Genomic DNA, 16,918 nt, shown 5'->3' on the forward strand with positions numbered 1-16,918 from the left:
CAAAGGGGTTGTGTGTAAAGTGTATTTCGTAATAGTAGAAGTAAAAGACTGAGCCATGAATGACCTTGCTTTCCCCTCTCTCTGTGTCTGCGAAGGATAAGACATGCAACATGTCTCGAGCAGAATACACAGCATAAAACATTTCAAAACCACTTGTCACCAATCTGGTTTAAAAGTAACAACTGTCCTCCAGCCAGAGGGAGCGGGGAAAGAACAAAAGGGTATATTCTACGGCTAGCGCGACCCTCCTTTTAGGGCCTTCTTGGGAAAGGGCCTGACCTGGAGAATCTCCAGCTGATAAGCAAAGACAAACAACTGATGGTGAAGGCAGAGTCTGAAGAGAATAAAGACAGTAGGGATTTGTCAATCGGGACCCAGTTCCTGAACAAACTTTGTTGGTGGTAGGGTGAGATAGTCTTGAAGGAGAACTGCATCCATATGCATATGTATTTTACTTGCAATATCATTTACTAAAGCTTGTTATAACTTGACTGAGCGAATCCTGCGTATCGATTTTCTGGTCTACCATTCAACGAACACAAGATTAAAGGTGAAGTAACCAAATTGGAGTCAGATCGACTCTGGCCATTGGGGCCAGACCAGAACCGGTTTTCCTTCACTTTCTGATACATATTTCCTACAACTAACAAGCACATGCTCTACAGTATCTGGTACCTCACAACAATCACAAAAACAGTTGGATGCTTCCCTATAATGCGTTGTGTGCTGCGTTTCCTTTTTGTTTCTCTACTTCTTAACATACCTACTCCTTTTTGGATTGCATGTAAATGCAATTGTTATCCCAATGCTGTTGCCACTGAGTTGTCTTTCTCCATACTATGCCGTTTCCCTCTGAATTACACAAAATAGTCTTTGCAATGTGTTTATCCTAGGAGTGTTGCTTTGCAGCACACTGCACTAGATTGCACCACACGTTTGTGGTTCTTTCTCCTGTCTGAAGACAAAATTTATGAATTTGACTTTGGTTGAGATATTGCCGACATACACACAGTCTCTCAAATCTCTCCTACAGTGAACCTTCTCCACCCTTCATAATGTGAACTTTAATTTCAATCTTAAATTTGACACTTCAACATTTCAAATTAAGAGACTGCAAATCCTTATTCATCCTTTAATTCCCTTCTGTTCAAATGTAATACGCAATTACTAGTCAATAGTTTTATGTAAGTAAGACATGACAGTGATGATTAAACCTCCTAAATGAAGAAACTAAGACATTTACAAATGTATTACGCATCACAGCATTGGGCATTTGCATTGTTAAACTTAACATACACTTAAACATACAATATATAATAACGTTACCTAGCCTAACATTATCAACGGGTGATCAATTTATCACTTCATTTTCCAAATCTAGTGTCAATATCAGTTCCATTATACACCATAGTCAACATAAATATACTATCTTCAGTGGTGCACAAAGTAAGCAAAAAGAGGTAATCAAAAAACGTTGACAAAATACACTCAAGCACAAACCGAAAGTACGCCATCACACATTGTATTAATATTAAAGCAAATTCTTCTTTGAAGTTATTCAGAAACAACTTGTACATACATATGCAGTCACATTGGCATAATGGTCCAAAAGAAATAGCAAATATAGGTTATCAGTAGTATTTGAAGTTCAACATATTTAGTGACAACTACAAACCACAGCCTCAGTGTGATTTGAAACCTTTGCAATTTCTCAATTGTTGCTCTGAACCAATACATTTATAAAAACAACTGCCAGCTACATGTTTCTCACCCTCACTTGTTTAGGATACATGTAAAACCTAGAAATATATGAATGAATAAATGCTTGTACAATTAATCAATGTAATTATCCCTAATATTCTTGAGTCACTTTTACAATTGAGGTAACAAAAACATGGCCTATCATCATAAATACCCTAATTCTAAATCAAAAAGCATTAGCTCTTCTTTTTTAAAGCACCAGCCTTTTAACCAGATGCAACCGAGATACTTTTACTTATAATACCTTTATGGCCAAGCTCATCCGAGGAAATATGTCACAATTTAGCCTTATTTTAGTTTAATGGTCCACAATCGTTTTTTGATTAGAGTGAAAGAAAATGCAAAATCACTGACAGTTTCATATAAAAAAGATTTTGTGATATAAATATAAATAATATTGAAAGAAAAACTGAAAGGGGACAAAGCTGAATACTGAACTCAGAGGTTGTGAAAGTTGTATCGCTACAGGCAAAACATCCCTCCATTAGGAGATTCCCATTTCTGGCAGAGACCAGATGCATTTATTTTAAAAGAACATCAAAAATGCCACGGCACGGTAAGAACCCAAGCTGGACCATCTGAGTGGGATTTCATTAAATGGGAACACCAAACCATTAGAAAAAAAAAAAATGTGGTCTCAGTAAGGTGTGGCAATATATCCAGAATTCAAATTGGGATGTGCAAACATAAATGGAGTTGGTCCATCTGAACTTCCTGAAATCGTTAAATCTGACAAACCAGCAGCTCTGAAATCAAAATCAGAATGGGATCTATAACACTGAGCTTGCCAAGGTGGGATGGAAGCATTTGACTGGGACATACCCCCACCCACACTGACTGGATGATGAAAGTGCTGGTCAGTGTTTGTCCTAGGTCCAATATTGTAGTTGGGGTTAGACATCACCCCATGGCCTACCTGGGTGGCTTGTTGGGCCTTAGATTGTGTCATATAACTTTGTTGAGCTGTGTGGACATGACCAATGGCGAACTCCATGTATGTTTGCAATGGTCTCTGTTCAATCTCAGGAAACCATACTCTAGGCTCTGGTGCAGTGCTGCCACTGTGAGCAAGGGGATCTCCTGAGTGAGGATGCATGCCAATCCTAGCAGCATCTGACTGCACAGCCAATTCATCAGACAAACCATGCTGTCCCGCACTGCCTGTCTGAAGACATGCCATGTACTGATTTTGTGGTTGTCGTTGGTAATAATGTTGAGTGGCATCTATGCTCATCTCATTCTGTCGCTCTTCTCTTGACACTCTTGTGCCAACTTTACTCTGTGAGGTTGAATTGTACCACTGCTCAGTGCAACCTGCCTCACGTCTATAGGAAGAGTTATAAGCTGGCCAGCCCTGAGTGTGGGACACAGCAGGTGACAGCCACTCGTTTTGTGTCTGAGGGCCTTCATTTTGCCATTCATTGTAAAACCTCTTACTTGATCTTTCTTGAGAACTGTGTTGTCTGTTGTAATTATCGTCCCCATAAACCTTTTGGTATTTTGTTCCAGTTATGTCTTCTGACTGGTTGAAGTATTCATTGTCAGTGAAATAACCATCCACCTCTTGATACTGAGTGACTGGGACGTTTCTTTCTGGTCCCTTGTAGTGACCAGCGTCTGCGTCTGCATCTCCACTACAGAGGTCTTGCTGAAGTTGTGAGGTGTGTTCAGTGTGGTTACTTGATCCAGTGTTATAGTCCAACTCACAGTCCTCTGACTGGGACTCTGGCGAGGGAATGAGATCTGAGTCGGATGAAGGGGAGTATGCAGATGACACCGGGAGGCTGTCCATGCTGAAAGAGGTCCTCTCCAGCAGCATTGAACCTTTGGTCAAAGGCAGGCTTACCTTGAACACAGTATTATCCACTTTCTTCACTTTCCTCTTTGCGGTCATCCTTTTTGCCAACTGTGACAGCAACACGGCACATTTCTCTGTCCTGGCTCGATTTGAAGTATTGTTTACACTTAGCCCTTAAAGAAAAAGTGTAAATTGGAAATTACAAAAATATTGAATTACTGAAAGACAAAAAATTATTTGGTCACCTTCAAGTGCACTGTTAAAAAGACACACCTTTGACAGCCATTTTCTGCTTTTGGGTGTTAGTATGTGTCCTTCCATTACACAGCATCTTTATACCTGGGGGAAAAAGAAAAACAACACAGGGGGTATACAAACATACATAAATCTTTGCACACAAAAAATGCACTGGGTGAAAGCAAAAGGAGTTAAGAACACAGATTAAATAAATGACTTAGGGAGTGTAAAAAGAATAACAAAGAATTAAGTATATAGAAATGGGTAAATAATACAGTAGACAATAAAATAACTTTAAACTCAGACCATTTAGGTCCCAAAGTATAAATTGCTCTCAAAACTTACACCCTATACTATAAAAAATGGCTGCAGGTTCCTACTTTGCTCCATTGTGGAGAATCGGCTGTGGTCACCTTGGACAGTTTCTGCATGCATTACTTTTTTTTTTTAGGGCTGTCAATAGATTAAAAAATGTAATCTAATTAATTACATACTCTGTGATTAATTAATTGAAATTAATCGCATACATAATTAACGGTGCCTGAAAAGAAAAGAAAAAAGGGTACTAAACAACAGTCTGTGACATTAAAGAACGGCTTGTTTATTGCTAAGGCCATATGGTCAAAATGAAATGATTTAATAATAATGTATAACAATAACTTATTTCACTCGTAAATTGCTGTTGAACGACAAAAACAACCACCAGATGGGAAAAGGACATTTACAATAACTTCAAATGCACCACGAAGCTGTAGTTTACCAGTTTCATTGAACGCACCGTCTGTGTTGTTTTTCCGACAGCAGCTCGGCAGCTGCAGATTGTTACATACCGGTGTTGAATCCTCTACAGTAAAACACAGTCAAACTTTACACCGTTTAGCGTTACCTGTCAGCATTTTAACCGTTTTTAATCCAGCTACTAGCTAGCAGTAGGCTAACATTAGCTGCTGTTGAGTATAGTGTTAACTAGCTAGCGGTAACTAGCGTCACATGCAGCGGTGTTTGTGTTACCTGTGTCGTCTTCAGAGCACCAGAGAGAAGCGCAGACATATCAGTGGCACCAGATTTCGGTAGCCAGGGTTGGCAGGAAGAAGATTTTTACAAGTAAATGTTCCAGTTAATGATCCAGGCAGCACCTTCTCGTCTCCCTCCTTCATTTTACAGTCCAATGGTGGCTAGAACGGCTCCGGGTCAAACGTCAATATGGAATAGATTAATCTGCGTTTTTTTTTTAAACGCGTTATTTTTTTCTCAGATTAATTAATCGAAATTAATGTGTTATTTTGACAGCCCTACTTTTTTTTTTTTTTTTTACAGCCAACTTAAGGCCTTCTGGAGCTTCGCTTTTTTATTGCGCAGTGTCAAGTATTACACCTCTTCAAGAACATAATCTGTAATAGTGTGATGGGGCAGAGAGTTAACTAAGTTTTATACTTACACAACAAATCACTGGTCAAGAGAAGAGAGTTGAAGCTAAAGAGGTGAATAGTTCATGGCCAAACAAGAAAATAGTGGATGGGCATGCATCTGTACTTACACCAGTGGTAACTTTTGCCAGTCATTAGGTTACAGAGGGATTCTGGTACGTTTATCACCTGGGAACATGAGATGTTTTAACATTTGGATGGACAGATGAGTACAAGTGAACTCTACTTTCTGGTAACACAACATTTTACACCTAGGTTAGCATACCTAAGGCATGATAATCAAGTAAATAGGATACCTTTGGCTCTCCTCTGCCCTCTTCTTGCTCCACTTTCTTTGCCAGTGATTGAAGAAGCTGATAGTTTTCATTAATATCTGCCATTATTACCTCCACCTGCTCAGGATAAGCTTCCATCTACACACAGAGGTTCCAAGTTAAACCTAGCATGTTTTCTAGAGCCTTTGCATGTGTTTCTGTAAATTATTTGTGTTCTTGTTCATTTCAATTATTGATCCACAACAAACTGACCAAGTAGTTTATGAGATGGGAAGATGTGGTTAGGTGATCAATGATGTCCTTTTTGTTGGATCTGATGCGGCAGCAGTGACATAGGAAACAGTGTGTGTGGCCATCGTCACTTCTACATTCAACCACGCGGAAAAGACCTGTTGCAAACATGCATAAGCAGCTTCTTTTCAAGCAATAGTCATAGCAACAGACATAAGTTAGATAAGATCAGTACCTCTCTCAGGACTGCATGATAAAATGTAGCTACAGACAGCAGCCGGTTAGCTTCGCACAAAGACTGGAAACTGAGTGAAACATGCAGCATGGCTCTGCCCAAAGGTAACAATATCCACCTACCAGTATTTCTTAAGCTCAATACATAACATGTTCTATCTCTTTGATTTGTAAAAATAAAAATCAAAGTGTAAAAATGACAATTCAACTCTAGGACATTTGAAGTCCTAGTCAAGAAATAAGCTAAACTACATATTTACCAAACGGACATTAAGGTTGTATCGATCTTTTCATCAAGAATATGAATAAACACATTTCCTTACATGTTGAACTACTCCTTCAAATGATCCATATCCATAAGATATGTAGTAGCACCCATCAGTAGAATTCTCACCAGAAGATCCACTGTGAATTACTGATGCGTCCAGCACTTATCATTGGTTATGGCGCAAGTAACAATCATTCGGTTTAATTTTATAAAGTGCATTACAACACTTAATATCTGCAGAAATGTCTTATCCTACAACTGCCTGTAAATGTGACATAACGTTGACATTTTCTGTATTTTATAGCACCTGTTGCTTTTCTTTATCTGTGCTCACCAATAAGTGGCTTGGTTCCCGTGTAGCCATCGAGAAAGCTGTTGCCGTTCTCCGATAGCACAGAGGGTTCGGGAGATGTGTTCTTTAACAAGTCTTCCGATTTGATAAAAGCTACAGTTTCGTTTGTCTCTGCTGAGGTCTCAAGGGATTTCTTGGACGGTCTTTGTTGGTTCTTGGAAACCAGTACAATCCTCTGCGATTGGATGGGATAGTGCTCCAGCTGCACAGATGTGGTCTCAGGGTTACCCTGGCACTGCCCATCTCTTAAGATAGTCATCAGAGTTACTGCTGTGGTGTTAAGAGTAAAAAAGGGACATGTACATATGGAAATTATGCCACAAAAAAAGTGAAAAGACAGGGTGGGATTGTAGGGGTGGAAAGGGGTTGAGAACCACTGTTCTAAACAAGTGAATAGTCACTGACCGTCATTCTCACTGTGTGTTGCCATCTTCTGGAATAAAACGTCTTCAAACTCTAACCACTTAATATGAAGGTGCAAAAACACGTGAGTACTTGTATCCAAAACACTCATCTGTTTGCAACAAGAAACAAAGACATACAAGGTCAAAATAGCATACCTGGACATCTCCAGGTCCCTCTTTTTCCTCAAGCGCCTTGGCCATCTCCATCAGTGGCCAGGCCAGCTTGGACAGGTCAGACTTCTCCTTCCATTCAGACACTAAGTGGGGGTGCCAGGCTTTCTGTCAACACAACACCTGTGAATAAACTAAAGTCCAAGGCAGCACACAAACTTGCCATCATGACTTCTTCTACAGTACTACTTACAATGTAGCTGTATCTGTGGAGACTTCCCATAATGTGGTTCCGCATGTCAGCTTTACTAAGGCGACACACACAGACCTCACACAGGTACAATACTTCTCTGTTGTGTGTACCCGCCTTCACACATTCTATAATACTGCCCAGGCCTAAATGTACATAAAATGACAAATTATTCACACACACACACACACACACACACACACACACACACACACACAATTTGTTACTACAGACCAATAATGGGTTGTAGTCGGTTCTTGTTGTTCAGATACACCTTCAGAGAATCAAACAGCTGGCTTTTGGTAGAAAATCCTAAAATTAGAGAAGGAATCAGAAAAACATAATTATAGGAAAATGGCGTTAGCATGATAGCAGTCCTCATGTAAGAGTAAAAGACATACCTTTTTGTGCTTCAGCCGGCTGCATGATGCAGCTGTAGAATCACCACCTGCATACAGTTGGAGTTGGAGCTTACAGTAAGTAATTATAATTTGAGTGGGCTTGTGTTTCGATGCCTGAACTTTATAAGTTTTCCCTAAAATAGCATGAAAGCGTGAAGATATAACAGGTAATGGGCAGGGTAAACCTCTATTTTTGTGCCTACAGCCAATATTGTGCATATCATGACATGCATTTTCATAAGTCATTGCACATTTCTATGTACAATTTATGTAAGAGCTAGGGGAGGGACACAATCTAGATACGGCAATATATCGTTATCTTCTTCGTGCGCTACAAGAATCAATACGCTGGCAACAAATATTAATATTTTAATTAATAAAATAAGGCGATCTAAATAGATTTCCCCGCTCCCAGAGTCGCTACTTCATCGCTCCTTGAGGTGGCGCTCGATACATGAATGAGGGAAACTTGAACATTAGTTAATTAGCCAAAGATGTTTTCATCGGGATGGCGGACAGCAGTTGGAGGAAAATCACAGATGCCACAGCCACGTTAAAGTCGAAAGTCTGGACCCATAGTTGCTCTACAGTTCTGTATTTTTAATCTACAGACATACGGTTATATAAGATAGACTTATGCTGCAGAACTGTGCTGTTTTCTAACAGTTTGGACTTGCAGTGATTAAAGATTAAAAAACCTGCATTTAACCTTTTCACTGGCATTTTGTATTCAAAGTTAGACAGATATATTGATTACCGCAGAATTGCGGTATCGTGATATTATCGGTATCGTGAGCCATGTATCGTTTCTTATTCAGGGCTGCACGATTTGGAGAAAAAGTCATATTGCGATTGCAATTTATAATACTGCAATTGCAATATAATGGTATCATGAGTCTACTTGCTTAATTATCAAGGAAAATACACTAAATACTAAACATTTTAGACATACAAAGTTAAATGAACATAAGAAATACATAAACAAAAAATGTGCAATATTGTTTTATAAATATTTTACAAAAATAAAACATCTTTTCAAAAGACATTTTTGCTTTGCTCAACAGTACAAAGAATTAAATAGAACCATAAATAAGTTATTAAAATAATACTGTTAGAAAAATTATACTTAAACTGTTGCATGAAAATGTAATACAACTTTATCTGTGCATGATAGAGACCAGAAGGACTGAGTGAACTTGCAAGAACAGGAAGCGCCTGTGGTGATGTGTTGGAGAGGCACATGACTGTCATAATAAGAATATTTTTACTGATTGTGTGTGTTGTGTAACCAAGGGTTTAACCTACTGCTTAAAAATCCGTTGCTGAGTGTGATCTGCAGTCAATTCTCTACTCATGAGGTGCATGTATTAATTCCTTCCTTCCAGTCATTTTTTGATAAATGATCCTAATAAATACATTTTGTATGACCTGATAAACAATGACATTAAAGATGGGTGTTATATAATAACTAGTGATTAAGTTACAAAATATAATTTGTACAGCCTCTTCTTAAAGTATGCATGCTCTGAACCCCTCTACACTTCTGATACTCACGTGATCATACACGAAACATGCGCTACTGCCTAAACAGACTGACTGGTCATATCTTTTATGGACTGTTACGATGTAAGTAAGAGCGAGAATGGTAGGTGCGCTGAGTGAGTGAAGTCAGTGAGTGACTGGTCACAGTAAGTGGTGTCTGAGGTTAGCGTAGAGGCTGTGTGAGGGAAAAGCGAGTAGAAAAAGACAGCAAAGTGAAGTGAGTTAGCAGTGAACAATAAAACAAGCTTTTTTTAGACAGTGGCTTCATCCGTTATTACTTTTGGTCAAGTGAAGGATGTTACAACATGGAGATGTGTAGAGCACACAGAGTGTCACTCACACACACCACACCTTTCTGTTTACTCAAATCGCACAATTTTTGCGGATATAATCGCAAAATCAGTTGTTTAAAATGTAGTTGTTTAAAGCCAACAGACTCAAACAGGTGAGTGAGATTTAAAAAGCAATAATTGCATGAAAACTGTTAACGAGTCTCGAAGCTTGAGTCCGAGTCAAGTCTGAAGTCTTTTGGGTCGAGTCCGAGCCAAGTCTGAAGTCAGCTGTTTGTGCGACTTAAGTGTGACTCGAGTCCGAGTCTCAGACTTGAGTCCCCATCTCTGCCATGTAATGTGATGACAACAGATAAGGGTCATGACTCACTGCAATCAAATACACCTGAGGAAGGCCAGATTGCAAATGTACCTAGAGCTGCCCACTTGTGATTGGATCACTCAGATCGGATTTTAATACCAAGTGTATGGGGCACTAGGATAAAATGACCATAGACACTAATGTAAACTATGTCTTTAAATTAAACTAACCCACAGGCCTCCGCCCTTTGTGATGGAGGGCCGGGGGCCAGTGGAGCGGGAGGTTGCCTGGATGTGGGGCAGGACTTAAGCTCTTGGAGTTTCATCCGGGTGCTCCAGTTTCCCCACATTAACTGCATAAAAACATCTAACAACTAATTCAATAAAATTGAAAAAAATAAATATAACTAACCACCAGATAGCGCTGCAATATCATCACTGTTCAGACCCAAGTGAGTCCGTTTGCAGGCCGCAAGGCCCTTCAAGATCCGCCCTTTGAAGTTACGCCAGGGTACAATGAGGTCAAAGTGATTTTTAACGTTTTTAAATCTAAATAAGACATGAACTAAACCCCATAATAAACCGTCATCTAGCTATTCTAAGGACTTAACTTTAGTGAATTTCTGCTATTGTTTCAGTGCTCCTAATTTTTTAGTTTCTTAGGCAGAATATTCACCACATTCACTGTGTTTTCCAGTCGAGCGGGGGGGGGGGTATTTTTTCAGTGAGACAGCAAACTAACATTCCTAACAGCCGCTAACGTTAGCTAACTAAATCATTTAGCTCTAAAAAGAAACATGTAACTGTTGTTCTTAACGTTACTCGTGATGTTACCCTAAGTTCTATCATGTTAAACTAGCTAGGTCTAATGTGTGAAGTCACAATTGACTATAACGTTACATCTGCTGTCAGAAACGTTAACGTTAATTCCCCCCAACAGATTGAGAACTGTGATTAACGACTAACTTTAAGTGACCAAAACAAGCTTGAGCTCGACGTGCCAACAAATCGATTAGCGTTAATTCATTTGTTAACCACGTAAGTTAACGATAACGTTAAAGACAACGGACTTCCTACTGTAACGTTAAATTAACTTACCGAGAAAGTTAGTTAGTGTCCGACTCGTTTTTGCTAACTAGCTAGGTCCCAAGTGACGTTAATCGAAACCTGAATTCGCTCACTTACCCACGTTTGATTGCAGGTCTATGGTTGTACCAAGAGGAAGTGGCCGTGGGCGGCGCAACAAGTTATCTTAGTTTGGTGTGTGTGTGTGTGTGTGTGTGTGTGTGTGTGTGTGTGTGTGTGTGTGTGTGTGTGTGTGTGTGTGTGTGTGTGTGTGTGTGTGTGTGTGTGTGTGTGTGTGTGTGTGTGTGTGTGTGTGTGTGTGTGTGTGTGTGTGTGTGTGTGTGTGTCAATTTAAGAGTGTAGAATTACTCTATTGCAAGTAATGCAGTATTGCATTTGCAAAATTTGACGTAAATAAAAGTTGAAGTATTATCATCAAAATATACTTGAAGTGCAAAAAGTAAAAGTAGCCTACTCATTATGCAGAGTAGGCCTAGTCCATTTCAGATGGTAGCTGGTAAAAGTGGGCCTAATTTTTATACTGCCGGGTAACGTTAGTGTAGAAGAGAAAACGATCTTTCAGGTCCAATTCTGTGGCTGGTTCAGATTAGTTTTGTACAGTGGAGACCGAAGTTCACAACAAAGCTGTATAATTCTATATATATTCTGTATAAAACCAGACATAGTGAAGTTTCTGGCCAGGAGTGTTACAGGAAATAGCAGGCTAAACAAAAGGTGTAGCTTTTGCTCTCCTCACAATACAACAAAGGGTTTCACTAACAAAAGGTTTCACTGGAGGAAGGTCTGGCAATGCGAGACTACACTCACAGAGATCTGTTAATCGATGTAAAATAGCTTCTCTCTACACAGAGCTAGAAAGGCAGACACGTCATTCAATCAGGATACACAAAGACAAAATTAAAGAGAAAATAAGACAAAAACTATTTTCTTCCACATTAGCTTGTGAATGGGATCAATAAAGTATTACCTTAACTTATAATAATACCTCATAATTATTTTGTTGATTACATTTTGTAATAATCTGAATCTGCAAAGTAACTAAATTACCTTAAACTGTCAAATAAATGTAGTGGAGAAAAACGTACATTTCGCTCTGAATTGTAGTGAAGTAGAAGTATAAAGCAGCAAAAACTCAAGTAATGTACCAAAATTGTACTTAAGTACAGTACTTGAGTAAATTTAGTTAGTTACTTTCCACCACTAAGATTAGGTCAATAGAAGTTTGTGACTTGGGACATTAGGGGGTAAGTTAGGGCTAGGTTCCACACCACTGACATGCGCACACACACACACACACACACACACACACACACACACACACACACACAGGTATGAAGTCATGACTTTTGGTCAGTATTATTCCAGAACTTCTGAATGAAACTGCACTGTAATTTCTATTCTCCTGTTTAATTTGTCTTTTATTAGTTTCTATTTTATTTGTATTAGTCTATTTAAAATCATATTTTATATTGGCTTGCGTGTGTTTCTTTTATATCCTTTCTTAATGCCTTTGTGTCTTATGTAAAGCACTTTGAAGTGTTTTGTTCTTGAAAGGTGCTCTACAAATGTGGTAGAAAATAATTATTTGGTAGTAGGAAATGTACATGAAAGAATGGATGGTTTCTCCTGTCATGGTTAGGTAACAGGAGGGGTCACAATGGCCTTCACACATGGCCAACTTTGTGTGGGGAGATGCAGGCTAACCGGCAGTTCAGATTAGAGAGACCTTGATGATATGCTCTCCTCCTGATATCACCTTGTGTAAATAACTGGACCTTGAGGATGGGCTCTGTTGCTGTGTGAATAACTGTTTCTGTCTGGTAATTGAACACACTGAGACTGACACCATTAGATATCATTAGATATAAACTTGCCTTGCCTTAACATCCTACTGTACTTAGAAGATATAAGAGTTGCTATGTATGTACATATGAAATCCTGATGTTATGATATCATGTCTCTTCATGAACTAGGATATGTATGTAACGTGGAATATAAAGTTAATGCTGGCTGCATTAAGTACACAAGGTTATGAGCCGCAGTTGGTGGTGGTCACTTTAACTTACAGGGTTTAAGTCTTCCATGAAGACCCACAACAAACAGACCTACTCACAATTAGAAATCCAAGCATTATGATGTAAAGGTGCCGTCCTCCTTTTACATGTAGACCGTCTGGAAATTATTAGGGGAGTGCGATAAGCAGAGCCATTGATCATATGAAGAGCAGAATAAGATCTCTCTGATAACTTCAGTCAATATCCCTTCAAATCCTGTACAACCACAGTCTATCATAAGCTATTCTACTGTTTACTTAGATAGTTTATTTCTATCTTTATAGACCGTAAACAGTAAAGTAAGTCATTTTCAGCAAACTGCTGCTGTGTTTACCATGATCACTTGGATTTTTAGATAAAAAGGACAAACAATAGAAGAAACAGAGCCCCAAAGCCTCTGTTATGCAGACAAGTTTCTGTATTGTAACTAGATTGAAGATAACCTGTGGTATCTTTAGTGTTGATGCTGTGATGTTGTATGGAAGAGGACACCGCCGACACTGATTATAAAAGGTTTTATTACATCAAAAATTTCAGCATCAATTTACAGACTCCATGGGAAATCTGGAGAGCACCTCAGTCAATCCCAAAATGGCTACTCTAAAATTCTGCTGGTGTAACGGAGTATATATATATTCCCTATGCTTTGTTTAACTTGAAGAATTGATATGTGCGAGTATATGATTGGAACAGGGAACTGACCAATTGATGCCTTACACATGGCATAGCTCCAACAGAGTCTCCTCTGTTTTAGGGGCCCCTCTGTTAATGTTAACATTTTCCAGATGTTTCAGCAAAAGTGGGCCAAAGGTGCATCTGAACCTCTTAAAGCTTAAAGTTATAAACATTCAGATACTACATATTTCCCCCCTTCGAGACTGATTAAGTCTCGAAAACAAAAAGAGTAAGATTACAACAGAATAACAATTCTCATTGTTTCGCAGGATTTATGGCTGCAGTTGGCAGGTTTGTGTTCAGGCATCTGTGTCTGTTCCTTGTCTCTTGAACAGTCAATAACCTCGATGTCTTGACCTCTGTGGATTTGAAACTTATTAAACTTAGGGGGATAACTAAAACAAACCTGGGCCCGTCTGACCCGACACATTCTGAGAATTTACAGTTGTGTTGATTAACATGCACATACTCACTCATAATGAGAATCATACTAATCAAATTCTTTATCAATTAAATGTTTATTGAACAACTAATGACAACTATTAACCAATGAATAAATGTAATGATGAATGAATCCATTAATACAGCGGTAGGTAATTAACGAATAAGGACCAACGTGTACCACATAAAGCCGTAAATGGTATCTTGGCAAGATTAGATTAATTTGTGGGAACATAGGAGACCACCAAGTGGATGACTGTATTAATTGGCATACATTCAATTTGTATTAAATAATCAGTTTCTTTGTTCCCTGGGTCCGAGAGTAGCCCCTGATGAGGATAGCCCTTATCTAATCTCTCTTTGCCAGACCAGCCCTTATCAGATGGGTACTGGTCTGTGAAATTAGAGCTTCAATACTGGGTTCCTCTCCAGTTGGCACCAGAAACCCCCTTTTCATTATCAATCGTGAGACAGTGGTGACTGAGTCTACAGGGACAATCTTGGGTGAGATTGCTGAAATTCAGTTGTGCTTGGTATTTCAAGGATGAAATTGATCCTTTGAGTTTTGCAATTTGGCTTTATCTGATTATGCCGTTTTATTTTATATAGCGTAATTGTTTTGTTTTTACAGCTGAAGTCAGACCAGAATAAGGCAAGGGAATGTAAAAAATCATGATGACAGAGACAACATGGTCAGCATTGCATAGGCTCTATTATGGAAATTGTATTAAAATGCTCATGTGCTTTGTAAGCGGTAAAATGTATTGAAGTATAATCTTAGTGATTGTTGTGAAACATAGGTACCACTATACTGGAGAAGTAGTTTGCTTCTCATGCTCTGTAGCTGTTAGAAAAATTATGCTTAGAACAGTTTTGCTTCAGTTTCTTTGTTAAACCATTTGCATCTCAACTGCTGTTTTAGTATTTCTGTCTTTCGTGTCTTAATCATGAAAGCTGAGTGACCTTGCAAAGAGCACAGGATGTATCCCTGAGGGCAGAGCGCATAATGTGGAGGAGATGCCGGGCCTGACCAGAGATAAGAAGAAAAGCTACTGATTGCATGAACCGAATGACTAACTTGACTCCTAACTCCTTTAAAAAGACACTGTGAACAATCTTCAGTAATTTTTTGTACTTATGCTGAAGTGCTGTAAACTGACTCTACTTGCTGCAAGTAAACAAACTTTTAAGAGAACTCCAGTTATCTTGTCCATTCTTTGATAAACAATTATCCTAACACCTTTCTTGGATAACCATAACCTGAGAATCTTCACAGAAAAAGACAGTTATTGTCCAGGTATTTCATTACCATCATCTCACCAACTCCAGACAGCATTAGGTTGTCTGATTGGCACGACAGCTCAAGGATACATACATTGTGACATATGTTCTTATCCACAGAGTGGTGATGACCACTTTAATTACCTAAAGACATTTAGTGATTTACAACTAGGCTAGAGCTAAGAGCCCTGATATCTGGTCCTTCCAAAGACTCAGAAGTAAGACCAGTAAGTCCAAGCCAAATCTGACCTTTCTGTCCTAATTCAATGATAAAACTCAATGAATGATACAAAACTTTATTTTGGTATAATAAGCATAATCCAGAAGCCTTTGCCTTTCATATAAACCATTTCTGATTCCAATTGATCAACTACAAGTCAAGTTATTATTTGTTGTTCCTACAACTTAGGTAAGCGACAAGACTTTTGTCAGGCACTGTATGTAGGTCTATATTATAATAAATACAGTGTCAAAACAGAAATTCACAGGCACAATAGTGTTAATTTTCTATTTGCTAATCCTCTTACTTTAAATGTATATTTTTGTTCCGTTTATAGAGTAGTACTACACATTCTCATTTTACCTTTAAATAATTCCACAGATGGACTCCTTTAACTATGATAGCCTAAACTTTGCTTTTTCATTGGTTTTAAATCTTGGTTCTGTGACCATGAATTCCTCTCATTCTTTCAAGGGGCCATGAAGCTCACAGGTAAGAAAGTATGTAAAAAGAAAACAATGAAATCAATCAACTGGGTTTTAGAATCACTGTCGACATGGGAGAAAGAAAGACTCCAGTTGTAGAGGCCAACGTTCTAATCAGAAGTAACTGCTTTTATTAAAAGGTTTTTACTGCAAAGAATCAATGGAAAACATCAATTTGTGTCTGATCTAACTTGAAACCAGAAAACATGTACTTACATGTTCCAACCAAATGAGTAACTGTGAAATCATGCATTGTTCTACTAAGTGCACTCAGACAGGGATGTGAGTGTCGGTAAAAAAAGTCAGAGAGAGAAAATCTGTGTGACGACAGAACCTATTTTTATCTCTGAAGAACCATCTGTAATGATAGATAGGCTTAATAGTTAACGAACCCTGAAACATGGAAAAATTATGTCAAATTTAGTGCCCCATCTACACTCACCTAATTATAAGAAGAAAAAAAAAAACATTAATAGTACGTTTGACCCTCTTTCGCCTTCAAAACTTCCTTAATTCTTTGTGGCATTGATTCAACAAGGTGCTGGAAGCATTCTTTAGAAATGTTGGCCCATATTGATAGGATAGTATCCCCCACACCATTACACCACCACCACCAGCCTGCACAGTGGTAACAAGGCATGACGGATCCATGTTCTCATTCTGTTTACGCCAAATTCTGACTACCATCTGAATGTCTCAACAGAAATCGAGACTCATCAGACCAGGCAACATTTTTACAGTCTTCAACTGTCTTTTGGTGAGCTGGTGCAAATTGTAGCCTAATTTTCCTATTTT

The 16,918-nt window shown here is 38.7% G+C and overlaps 1 protein-coding gene and 1 long non-coding RNA gene across 3 annotated transcripts; both read right to left on the reverse strand.

Moving 5' to 3' along the window:
• Nucleotides 1–1,234: 1,234 nt before the first annotated feature.
• On the reverse strand, nt 1,235–11,152 carry LOC116067033. 2 transcript variants are annotated; one of them, XM_031323322.2, is made up of 12 exons: nt 11,067–11,152; nt 7,750–7,796; nt 7,583–7,660; nt 7,352–7,494; nt 7,144–7,266; nt 6,989–7,046; nt 6,566–6,853; nt 5,751–5,887; nt 5,520–5,636; nt 5,334–5,391; nt 3,833–3,898; nt 1,235–3,732 (listed from the first exon to the last, which is right to left on the reverse strand). In XM_031323322.2, the coding sequence occupies exons 2-12, from the start codon at nt 7,772–7,774 to the stop codon at nt 2,399–2,401; spliced, it is 2,427 nt and encodes an 808-aa protein (XP_031179182.1). In that variant the 5' UTR covers nt 7,775–7,796; nt 11,067–11,152; the 3' UTR covers nt 1,235–2,398. The 2 variants fall into 2 exon arrangements, with proteins under 2 accessions (XP_031179182.1, XP_031179181.1); XM_031323321.2 differs by having other exon boundaries at nt 10,980–11,131.
• Nucleotides 1,235–16,259, reverse strand: LOC116067035. Its single transcript, XR_004109093.1, has 3 exons — nt 16,249–16,259; nt 8,363–8,382; nt 1,235–1,766 (listed from the first exon to the last, which is right to left on the reverse strand). It is a non-coding gene; the product is annotated as an uncharacterized LOC116067035 (long non-coding RNA).
• Between the last annotated feature and the right edge of the window lie 659 nt (nt 16,260–16,918).

This window comes from Sander lucioperca, chromosome 16 (genome assembly GCF_008315115.2).
Source record: "Sander lucioperca isolate FBNREF2018 chromosome 16, SLUC_FBN_1.2, whole genome shotgun sequence".
In the NCBI taxonomy this organism is placed as follows: domain Eukaryota; kingdom Metazoa; phylum Chordata; class Actinopteri; order Perciformes; family Percidae; genus Sander; species Sander lucioperca.

What these genes read in the sequence shown, in the direction of transcription:
- LOC116067033 (XM_031323322.2), bottom strand. Translation starts at nt 7,774, where the DNA reads ATGCAGCCGGCTGAAGCACAAAAAG. An exon ending in CCCATCTCATAAACTACTTG is followed by an intron (nt 5,637 to 5,750) that starts GTCAGTTTGTTG and finishes CTCTGTGTGTAG; the next exon opens with ATGGAAGCTTATCCTGAGCA. An exon ending in GCAGAAAATGGCTGTCAAAG is followed by an intron (nt 3,733 to 3,832) that starts GTGTGTCTTTTT and finishes TTTTTCTTTAAG; the next exon opens with GGCTAAGTGTAAACAATACT.